This window comes from Vidua chalybeata, chromosome 2 (genome assembly GCF_026979565.1).
Source record: "Vidua chalybeata isolate OUT-0048 chromosome 2, bVidCha1 merged haplotype, whole genome shotgun sequence".
Taxonomy (NCBI): Eukaryota; Metazoa; Chordata; class Aves; order Passeriformes; family Viduidae; genus Vidua; species Vidua chalybeata.
In genome coordinates this window covers 400,483-411,433 of record NC_071531.1, presented here as the reverse complement: position 1 = coordinate 411,433, position 10,951 = coordinate 400,483, and the positions used below count along the sequence as shown (strand labels likewise).

The 10,951-nt window shown below is 67.3% G+C and overlaps 1 protein-coding gene across 1 annotated transcript; it reads left to right on the top strand.

Annotated features, from left to right (window-relative positions):
• Positions 1 to 1,139: 1,139 nt before the first annotated feature.
• Positions 1,140 to 9,571, top strand: RHOG (ras homolog family member G). Its single transcript, XM_053934234.1, has 2 exons — positions 1,140 to 1,221; positions 8,322 to 9,571. Exon 2 carries the CDS (start codon positions 8,352 to 8,354, stop codon positions 8,925 to 8,927), a length of 576 nt encoding a protein of 191 aa, XP_053790209.1. The 5' UTR covers positions 1,140 to 1,221; positions 8,322 to 8,351; the 3' UTR covers positions 8,928 to 9,571.
• Positions 9,572 to 10,951: the final 1,380 nt, after the last annotated feature.

Genomic DNA, 10,951 nt, shown 5'->3' with positions numbered 1-10,951 from the left:
CTCTGTCCAGCCTCCGCCGGCTGCCAGTCCTGGTGCCCGTGCTGGCGCTGGGGGACCCACACCTGCAGACCCCGAGATGAGGATGGGGACAGGCCACTCGCTCCCGGGAACCGCCTCCCCTCCACTCCCAGGTGTCCCCCACGAGCCCCTCCTGCCCCAGAGACCCTCACGGGCTGCGGGCACGGCTGGGGGGACCCGGCCCTCATGGGGACTCCCAGCTTGGGGGAGCCGGCCCTCGGGGGGACCCTCACAGCACCCGGGCTCCTCCGGCCCCGGCCCGGCACAGCTCGGGGGTGGGGGGCACTCCCGCAGTAGCCCCGGGACCGCCTGCTCCCCCTTGGGGTGCAGCAGGGGAGCCCCAGTTCCCCCAGTTATCCCAGTTCCCCCAGTTATCCCAGTTCCCCAGGGGCAGCCGGTCCCCACTGCGCTGTCACCCCCTGCGCTGTCACCCCCTGTGCTGTCACCCCCTCCCCACCCACACCCCGAGGCAGCCCGAGGGCAGGGGGAGTCCCCAGGCAGCCCCGGGTGGGGTGGGCTCCCCTCCCTTCTCACCCCCTGCACCCCCGAGCTCTGGTCCCCCTGGGCTGGCAGTGGCCGCCCCGGTGTGTCCCCGTCCCCAGCCCTGTCCCCAGCGGTGGGGTTGGGGTGAGGGGCGGGGGGCCAAGGGGGTCTCAGGGGTTGAGAGGCGGGATCAGGGACGAGTGCCAGGGGTGGGGAGGGCAGGAGTGGGGTTGGGGGGGTCAGAGGTGGGGCCAAGGGTGGGGGCTCAGGGATGGGGGGCTCAAGGATGGGGGCTCAAGGATGGGGGCTCAGGGATGAGGGGCTCAGGGATGGGGGGCTCGGGGGGCGCAGGCAGCTGGCGAGGGAGGAGGGTCCCTGCTCCCCACCCGGCCCCGGGGGCTGCGGGTCCCTGCTCGGGGCGGTCTCGGGGGGTCGTGCCCCAAAGCGGCCGCCGGCTCTGCCCGCAGCCCCGTCCCGGCGTCCGCAGCCCGGGGCGGCGGCGGAGGGCGCAGGGGCTGCGCTGCCCGGCCCGGGGCCGAGGAAGGAAGCGGCGGGCGCGGGGGGCCGGGCGCGGTGGGGGAAGTTTCTCCGCGGGACCGCCCGGAGCGGCGGAGGAGGCGGCCGCAGACTTCCTCCTCCTCCTCCTCCTCTTCGTCCTGCTCTTCGTCCTCCTGCCGCTGCCGCCCCGGCCCCGCGCCCGCCGCCGCGCCATGCTCCGGGGTGAGTGCGGGGCCGGGGGCACCGGGCAGGGCCGGGGGGTCCCGCGGCCGGGGGGTCCCCGCCGGGCTGGGCTCCGAGCGGGGGGCGGGAGGAGCCGCCCGTCGGGGCCAGGGCGGGGGCGGCGGCAGCGGGACCCGCCCGGAGCGGGACCACGGGGGATAACGGGACTGCCTGGGATAACGGGGGACCGGGGAGAACGGGGGTGGCACAGCGGAGCTCCGGGGATAACGGGACCTCCGGGGATAAGGGAACCGCCAGGGATAACGGGGGCCCGGGGATAACGGGACAGCCGGGGATAACGGGGGACCGGGGTGCCGGAGGAGCGGCGTTTTGGGCGGGAGCGGGCCCGGCAGCAGCCGGGACAGAGCGGGGACAGAAACTGGCCCGGCCCGACCCCCTCGGCGGGACCCCCGCCCCTGGCCCCGCGCCCGCCGAATCTGCAGCCGCACCCCTGTCCCGCTCCCGGCCCGGCGCTGCAGGGGCTGCGCTGGCACCGGGGGGCGCTGCACGGCCCGCGGGACCCCCGGCCCCCGTCCTGACCCACCGGCCCCCTGCACTGACCCCCCTGCACCGGCCCACCGGCCCCCTGCACTGACCACTGAGCCCCCGCACTGACCAGCACTGCGCTGACCCCACTGACCTCCCCCAGCACTGCTCCACTGCGCTGACCCCCAATTCCTCGGATCCCCCTGGCCTGACCCCCCGCACGGACCCACCGAGCCCCCTGCACTGAGCCCAGTGATGCCTCCAGCACTGCCCCCACTGCCCCCTGCACCCACTGCAGTGACCCACGGACCCCACTGCCCTTTGCACCCACTGCAGTGACCCACGGACCCCACTGCCCCCTGCACCGCCCCTGCAGTGACCCACGGACCCCACTGCCCCCTGCACGGCCCCTGCAGTGACCCACGGACCCCACTGCCCCCTGCACGGCCCCTGCAGTGACCCACGGACCCCACTGCCCCCTGCACCCACTGCAGTGACCCACGGACCCCACTGCCCCCTGCACCGCCCCTGCAGTGACCCACGGACCCCACTGCCCCCTGCACCGCCCCTGCAGTGACCCACGGACCCCACTGATCCCCTGCACCCACTGCAGTGACCCACTGCCCCCCTCTGTGTGACCCCACACATCCTTGCAGGCGCTGCCACACGTGTGCAGCAGTCAGGACGTGCCAGGGCTGTCCCTGTGGCCGGGGTGCCTGCCGTGGGTGCTTGTCATGGGGTCCCCCCAAGGGTGTCCCCCGTGTCACTGGGTCACTCAGTCAGTGTGGGGCCACCATCCCTAGAGCCTGTGGGGCTGTGGATGGATGCTGGGTGTGGGGGCTGCTGGTCTTCCTCCGCTTGGCTCAGGGGAAGGAGAAGCCACTGAGGTACTGAGGCACCGTTTGTGGCCTATGGGGTCAGGTTGTGGTGGGAGTGTGGTGGGAGGGGGCCCACGGGGACGGGCTGTGGTGGGAGCGGGCTGGCCCAGGCACCAGGAGTGTCTGTGGGCAGTTGTGGAGGTGCTGGGCCATGCTGGCTGTGGTGCAGGTGTGGGCTGTGCCCTCGTGCATGGAAGTGAGTTTGGTTTGGCCGTGGCCCAGAGAGGCGCTGGAGCAGCACGGGGCTGCCACCCAGCACTGGGACCCGCTGGAGCCAAGGAGCCTGGCCTGGCCTGCCTGGCTCCATCCCTCCATCCATCCATCCTGCCCATCCCTCCATCCTTCCATCAATCCAGCCATCCATCCATCCATCATCCCTCCGTCCATTCATCCTGTCCATCCTTCCATCCATCCATCCTGTCCATCCCTCCATCCATCCATCCTGTCCATCCCTCCATCCATCATCCATCCCTCCATCCATCCATCATCCATCCATCCATCCATCCATCCATCATCCATCATCCATCCTTCCATCCATCATCCATCATCCATCCATCCATCCATCCATCCATCATCCATCATCCATCCATCCATCCATCATCCATCCATCCATCATCCATCCATCCATCCATCCTGCCCATTCATCATCCATCCATCATCCATCCCTCCATCCTTCCATCAATCCAGCCATCCATCCATCCATCCCTCCATCCATTCATCCTGTCCATCTATCCATCATCCATCCTGTCCTTCCCTCCATCCATCATCCAACCATCCATCCATCCTGCCCATCCTTCCATCTTTCCATCCATCCAGCCATCATCCATCCTTCCTTCCATCCATCCATCCATCCATCCATCCATCCATCCATCCATCCATCCATCCATCCATCTATCCATCCATCCATCATCCATCCATCCATCATCCATCCATCCTTCCATCCATCCTGCCCATCCCTCCATCCTTCCATCAATCCAGCCATCCATCCATCATCCATCCATCCATCCATCATCCATCCATCCATCATCCATCCATCATCCATCATCCATCCATCCATCCATCCATCCATCCATCCATCATCCATCCATCCATCCATCATCCATCCATCCATCCATCATCCATCCATCATCCATCCATCATCCATCCATCATCCATCCATCCATCCATCCATCCATCCTCCATCCATCATCCATCCATCCATCCATCATCCATCCATCCATCCATCCATCCATCCATCCATCATCCATCATCCATCCATCCATCATCCATCCATCCATCCATCATCCATCCATCCATCCATCCATCATCCATCCATCATCCATCATCCATCCATCCATCCATCATCCATCCATCATCCATCCATCATCCATCCATCCATCCATCATCCATCCATCCATCCATCCATCATCCATCCATCATCCATCCATCCATCCATCCATCCATCCATCCATCCATCATCCATCCATCATCCATCCATCATCCATCCATCCATCCATCCATCCATCATCCATCCATCTGTCTGTCCGTCCATCCATTATCCATCCGTCCATCCCTCCACCCACCCCAGGATCCCCATGATCCAGCCCTGTGGTTGCTGGGAACAGTGGCCCGGTCAAGGAGTGGCCACATGCCCTCGAGGGGCCTGGATCCGGCCCCAGCCCTGGAGCTGCAGAGCTTTGGCAGCGCCTGGAGCAGAGGCCAAGGGCCGGGAGTGGCCGTGGCCATGGCAAGGGGCAGAGCAGAGCCTGGCCTGGCAGGGAAATAAAATGAGGAAATTAGTCACGACAGCTGGAAAATGAGGGAAATCAAAATCCTCCGACTCAGCATGGAAGTTATTTTAGCTGCCACGGCAGAGCCTGCGGCAGAGCTGGGGGGCCCCTGGGGGGTCCCTGCATCTCCACCATGGCCATGGGCCCCCGTGGGGTCCCTGCTTGGGATTTAGAGATTTCAGAAGTTTTATTCATTTCCTCTTTCTGCTGCTGAGCAGGCTGCAGGGCCGGGGGGGGCAACGCTGTGCCTGCCACCCACAGAGCAGGAGTGACCCCAGTGACGGGGCTGGTGACCCCCAGCCCTGGGGGGACCTGGGCACGTCCCTCGGGCCGGGATGCACCCGGCGGCCCGGGGCAGGGTGGGGTGCACAGGGCGGGGTGCTGGGGGCACGGTGGGGTGTGAGGTGCCCGAAGTGGGGTGTGCCGGCGGCTGTGGGGCGGGGAAGGGGTGCCTGGGGCGTGCAGGGTCGGTTCAGGGCGGTCGGGTCAGGTTTGGGGACCGTGGGACAGGGAGCTCACGGGGGTGGCTGCTCCACTTCCCCGGCGGAAAACCCCCGGGGGCTGCCCCGGCCGGGAGCGCTGGCAGAGGGTTTTGCTTCCCTTTTCTGCTGAAGAGATGAGTCGCTTTTCCCGTGCCAGGGGGTGGCGATGGGAGGGGGGACCTCTGTGTGCCACCCACAGCCCCCCTCTGCCGCCTCCCCCTCTCCCCAGCCCCCCAAACGCCATCCGAGTGCCACCGCCGTGAGGAGCGTGGCCGGGGGGGCTCGGGGTGCAGCCCCCGTGCTCCCACCCCTCCTTCCCCGGCCCCCTCTGCTGGGGCTGGGAAGGGGCAGGTGCCCCCATGGGCTGTGTCCCCCGCGGGCTGTCCCCTCAAGCCCACGAGGCCACTTTGACCCCGGCATCCCGGGGGGCCAGAAGGGGTTAAACGTGCTGCCGGCCGCGGATCTCCCGGGAGAACAGAGCTGGCCTTGTGCCGGCAGCAGGCGGTGGGGGCACACCCGGGCCGAGGCACCCACCCAGCGTCCCCGGACCGGCCCATCCTGGCCCCCAGGGCAGCGGGGCCCCCGGGAGCCCCAGCGTGGCTGCAGGGACACGGGTGATCTCCAGCCCTGCCTGGCACCACGAGGATGCAGCCCCTGGCCCTGTCCTGGAATGGGGTTCCTTTGGCAGGGCTCCTGCCTACCCTCTGTCCCGTGCTGGGGGACACAGGGACCCAGGGGCTCAAGGAGGCAGGGCACTGGTCCCTCCTCATCCTCCCTGGGAAGACGGGTGTGAGTCAGGGGCTTGGCTGGGGCTGTGGGGTGGTTGGGACTGTGATGTGCTGGCTGTGGCTGCAGACTTGGCTGTGACAGAGCCGGAGCCCCCCTGGCACCACATCCCCTCCTTGGCACCCAGACAGACTCGGAGCTGCTGCGGGGGCTCTGCCCTACACAAAGCCCCTCCTCAGCGAGGCATTTGCATTTGTGAGGCATTTGCCCTGTGAGCCCTATGAGCGTGGGCCGTGCCTGCGGGTCTCCTTGTCGTGCCACGGGCACCTCGTACCTGGTGCTGGCAGTGCCAGGGCTGGCAGGAGCCAGAACGCTCCTGTGTGAGCCCTTGGGTCCTGCTGTGGCCCCTCCATGGGCACCGTGGTGTGTGCCCAGGTTTGCTGAGTGCTGGTGACAAACCTGGGGACTCTGTGGGGGCTCCACACCCCCCAGGGGTGCTGGGCGATGGAGAAGTGACCCCTGGCCTCTAGCCCCTTCTTCTCCTCCTCTTCCTCCTCCTTTCCTTCCTCCTCTCCATTTCCCAGTGGTGATGCCCTTCGTGGGCACGAGTGTTACCTCTGCTCCGGGGTGGAGATGGGAATGGGAATAGGGGTGAGGATGGGGAGGGAATGGGGATGGGGAGTGGATAGGGATGGTTCCTGCCAGGTGCAGCTCATCCCGAGGTGCCCACAGTTGGTTTGGGCTCAGCAGGAGCCGTGTGTGTCATGGCCCTCTGTGGGATGGGCACAGGGCCAGGCTGGGGCTCAGGGCTGCTTCGGGTCCAGACTGGGTCAGATGGGCCAAATGGGGCCGTGGGGTGACAGGGGCAGCTGTGTCCCACTCCAGGGGCTGCCCTGGGGTACCCCCCAGCCCTGGGAGCCCTGGGCCAAGGGATGGAGTGGCTGCAGGACAGAAGGGACACAGGGGATGTGGGTGGCAGCTGTGGAAGGTGAATGTCCCTGAGGGTGGCCCTGTGCAGCCACGGAGGGACCTCGGTCTCCCATAGTCCTGATCCTGGTCCCCCGGATCCCGGTCCCATGACCCTGATCCTGTTCCTCCCACTGCCCTGCTCCTTCTCCCTCTGCTCCTGCTCCCATTGCTCTGATCCACTTCCTTCCCCCACTGTCCTGCTCCAGCTCCTCCTGATCCAGTTCCTTCTCCCACTGTCCTGGTCTCCTTGATCCTGATCCCACTGTTTTGATTCTGGTCCCGTCCCCATCACTCTCCTCCTGCTCCTGCTGCCACCCCTCTGTCCCTCCTCCCACCGCCCCACCTCGCGGCCCTGTGAGTCCTGCAGCCCAGCACTGCCTGCGCTTGCCCCGGGCTGAGCAACTGGTGCACAGTGGTGCGAGGAAACCTCCGGGCTGTGTTTGCTCCCAAACTGGAGGCCAAAGGCCAGGACTGTGTTTGCGGCCCCCTGGGACCCTGCAGGCGGCTTCCTGCGGGGGTGGGGATGGGGCGGCCGCCGGTGCCGGCCGTGCTGTTCCCTGGTCACACAGCAGGGATGCGGGGATCCCCTGCCCGTGGAAGCAGGTTTGCGGTGGGGAAGCTGAGGCACAGCGCTGCGGGGAGTTCCTGGCAGCCCCCCGTGCCTGTCCCGGGGGTCGGGGCGCAGCCAGGCAGGGCGGGGGTCACGGCACAGCCGCAGGAAGCCGCGTGTCAGGGCGGGAAGAGGAAGAGCAACTTCCCCATCCGAGGGGGCAGGGACCGGCTGGGGCTCGGGCCGGGGGGCTCGGGCCCTTCCCCTTCCCCAGCCCTGCGGATTCAGCGGGCTCCGGGGACCCCCAGCCCGGGACTCCGGGACACTGCGGCTTCTCTGCCCCGGCACCTCTGCTCCCTGCCTGTCACCGGCACACGAGTGGGGCTCCCGTCCTCCCACTGTGATCCCATGGGTGGGCACCAGCTGCCCACGGCCGGATCCCGGTGGGAAAGGGGCTGCTGGCCCCAGGGTGGGCACCTCCCCACCCCAGCACCGTGGGGTGCCCCCGCCTCGGCTGGGCAGGGCTTGGCAGCGCCTGGCTCCGGCCAGCAGCAGGAAGGGGAGCAGGATGCAGCCCTTAATGGGAATTGCAGAGGGAACCTGAGGAAGGAAAACGCGCGCCGGGATTGGGGATAAACACAGCTGCCGGAGCGGACATTGGCTCCGGGGCCACGCCAGCCACAGCGCCAGCCCGGCCTCTGCCCGCCGGGAGCGGCCCTGCTTGGTGTGGGCAGGATGGGGCCAGGACAAACGGTGACAGCCCACGGGCTGCCGCAGCCCCGGGATGCCCCTGCTCCCTGCCCTGCTGCCCTCTGTCCCATTCCGGGCTGAGGCACAACATGGGATGGCACAGCATGGCATGGCACAACATGGGATGGCACAGCATGGCACGGCACAACATGGGATGGCACAGCATGGCACGGCACAACATGGCATGGCACAGGGTGCTGCCACAGCCTGGCTGCCATGCATGCAGCACCCTGGGGACAATGTGGTCCCCATGCACACTGGCTGTGGTGGCACACACATGTTGTCCCTGGGTCATGGCAGGCAGATCCCCATTGGGGGGGTCTCTGTCAGGGGGATTTGCCTGCCTGGGAAGCTCATCTGGGCACTGGGTTGGATGGTGAACCAAGGGGGTGACCCCTGTGCAGCCTCCAGCCTCGGGGTGTCACAGAGGGGGACCACGCTGACACAGCCCTGGAGCGTTGCCCTCCCTGAGCCTGTTCTTTTCCCGCAGGCTGCTGAAGGGGACAGCAGCACCGCCGGGATGCAGAGCATCAAGTGCGTGGTGGTGGGTGACGGGGCGGTGGGCAAGACCTGCCTGCTCATCTGCTACACCACCAACGCCTTCCCCAAGGAGTACATCCCCACCGTGTTCGACAACTACAGCGCCCAGAACACGGTGGACGGCAGGACTATTAACTTAAACCTGTGGGACACGGCTGGCCAGGAGGAGTACGACCGCCTGCGGACGCTTTCCTACCCCCAGACCAACGTCTTCATCATCTGCTTCTCCATCGCCAGCCCGCCCTCCTACGAGAACGTCAAGCACAAGTGGTACCCTGAGGTGTGCCACCACTGCCCCAGCGTGCCCATCCTCCTCGTCGGCACCAAGAAGGATCTGAGGAACAACCCCGAGACCATGAAGCGGCTCAAGGAGCAGAACCAGGCGCCCATCACCACCCAGCAGGGCATCAGCCTCTCCAAGCAGATCCGCGCCGTCAAGTACCTGGAGTGCTCGGCGCTCAACCAGGAGGGCATCAAGGATGTGTTCACCGAGGCCGTGAGGGCCGTGCTCAACCCCGTCCCGGCCAAGCCCAAGAAACCCTGCGTGCTCTTGTGACGGGGCTGGCGAGAGACGATCCTGCCCCTGCCCCGGCGCCCCCACACATCTCCTGCCCCCCAGCCACCCCTGTGCCTCCCCGAGCCTCGGTGGGACCGGGGCTGCCAGCCCGAAGCCCCCAGCTTTAGTAATACAGACCTTGTTTGCACTAACTGGCCGCCTGCCCCGGGGGCACCGGGCTCCCCCACCCCGGCTGTCAGCGGTTGCTTTTGGTGACCCCTCTCCGGTCCTGGCACAGCAACGCTTCCTGAGAAGGGCATGGGCCAACCCCACTCCAGCCCTGAGCACCCCACAGGGACCCGCCACCCCGAGTCCTCCACAGGGACCTGCCACCTCCACCCTCTACACCAGCTGGGGCACAGGGAGTCCCCAGCCTCTCTGTGCCAGCCCTGGCATTCGCCCAGCCCGGAGCATCTCGCTGGCACTGCCCCGTACTGCCCCGGGATCCCCCTGGCAGCACCAGGGGCTCCTGGGGGGTGTTTGGGGTGAGTCCCACACCAGGGACCTCCGGCCCTGCTGAGCCAGCGTGGCCAGAGTAGAGAGTTCCTGCCCTGGCTGGTGCTGGAGATCCACAGGGCAGCAGGACTCACCTGTAACCAGCTGTCCCCAGAGTTGCTTCTCCTTAAATAAAAACCTGCCCAGGCCCCCTGTGTCCTGTGCTCTCCCCCACGCACCCACCTTTCCTGGGCATGGGGGCACTCCCTGGAGGGACATGGGTGTCACTGGCCCGAGCTGGGCTGGGACCCCTCACTGGGCCAGGGCCAAGCTGAGGGTGCTCATGGTACCTGCCAGGGCTCTCTTCCAGGTAACTGCCAGGGGAAGCTTGGGATGTCCCTGCCATGGCCAGTTCTGACCCCACCATCTCTGTGCCCAGCTGAGCTCCCCCCCAGGGGCTTGGGGACATTGAAGGGACAGCAATGGGGACAGTGCAGGAGGTGTCCATGGGGGCACTGAACTGTGTAGGAATGGGGACACTGAGGATGGAGACATTGCAGGAATTGGCACACAAGTGGGGTCCCCACCTGGGCACCCCCAGCCACCCCAGTACTGCCTCTGGAGTGGCAGGTGGAGGGCAGAGCCCTGTGTTCCCATGCCCAGGGGTGTCCCTGGTGTTCCTGTGTCCCGTGGCAGGCGATGGCAGCAGCGAGGGACCAGTGGCATCCCCAGCCGCTCTCGGCACCCCCTTGCCACCCCCCCGGCACGTGCTGGCGGGCGGCCAGGTCCGGACACGGGCCCCTTGTCCGGGCCCGGAGCCTTCCTGCAGGAAGGGCAGAGACCCGGCGCCCGCCACAAGCCGCCTTTGTTCCTGCTCCCGTTTGCAGCCAGAGCGGGGGCAGGCGTGGGCAGCGGGGCCGGGGGGCTCCGGGCACGGCCCAGCCCCGGCCCTCCCATGGCCGCGCCTCCTGGAGCCTCCCGGGGGCCCTGCAGACCCCACCCTGGGAGCCCACGGCGAGGGGACACGGCCCCAGGGGTGCTGCGCAGCCACAGGCTCGTGGGTCCCTGCTGCACCAAATCCTGCTCCCACCATGGGCATCCAACATCCCTGTCCTGGTCTGGCCGTGGGAGGATCCCCACGGCCACGTCCTGCTCCTGCTCTGGGGATCCCTGCAGCCATGTCCTGGTCCCGCTTTGGGGATCCCCATGGCCGTGTCTGGGTCCTGCTGTGGGGATCCCCATGGCCGTGTCTGGGTCCTGCTGTGGGGATCCCCAGGGCCATGTCCTGGTCCCACTGTGGGGCTGGCAAGGTGCCACCCCGGTGGGGTTCGGTGTAGAAGTGGGTGTTGGGATGAGGAGGGGATCCCACGATGCCACGAGCGGGACACAGCCCTGCCCTGGCCCGGCACAGGGGGATGAGCTCATGGCTCTTCCCCTCCCAGCTGCTCCCAGGGCGGCCGCAGCGAGGGCAGGGCCCCACCATGGCCCGGGACAGGGGGAACCAAGCCCCCGGCAGTTCCCCTGCCCCTGCCCAGCCCCAGCAGTGCCAGCCCCAGCAGTGCCAGCCCCAGCCCTCCTGGCTCCAGGCT

Bases quoted from the DNA above. Each gene is read 5' to 3' on its own strand.
- RHOG (XM_053934234.1), top strand. From the start codon at position 8,352: ATGCAGAGCATCAAGTGCGTGGTGGTGGGTGACGGGGCGGTGGGCAAG.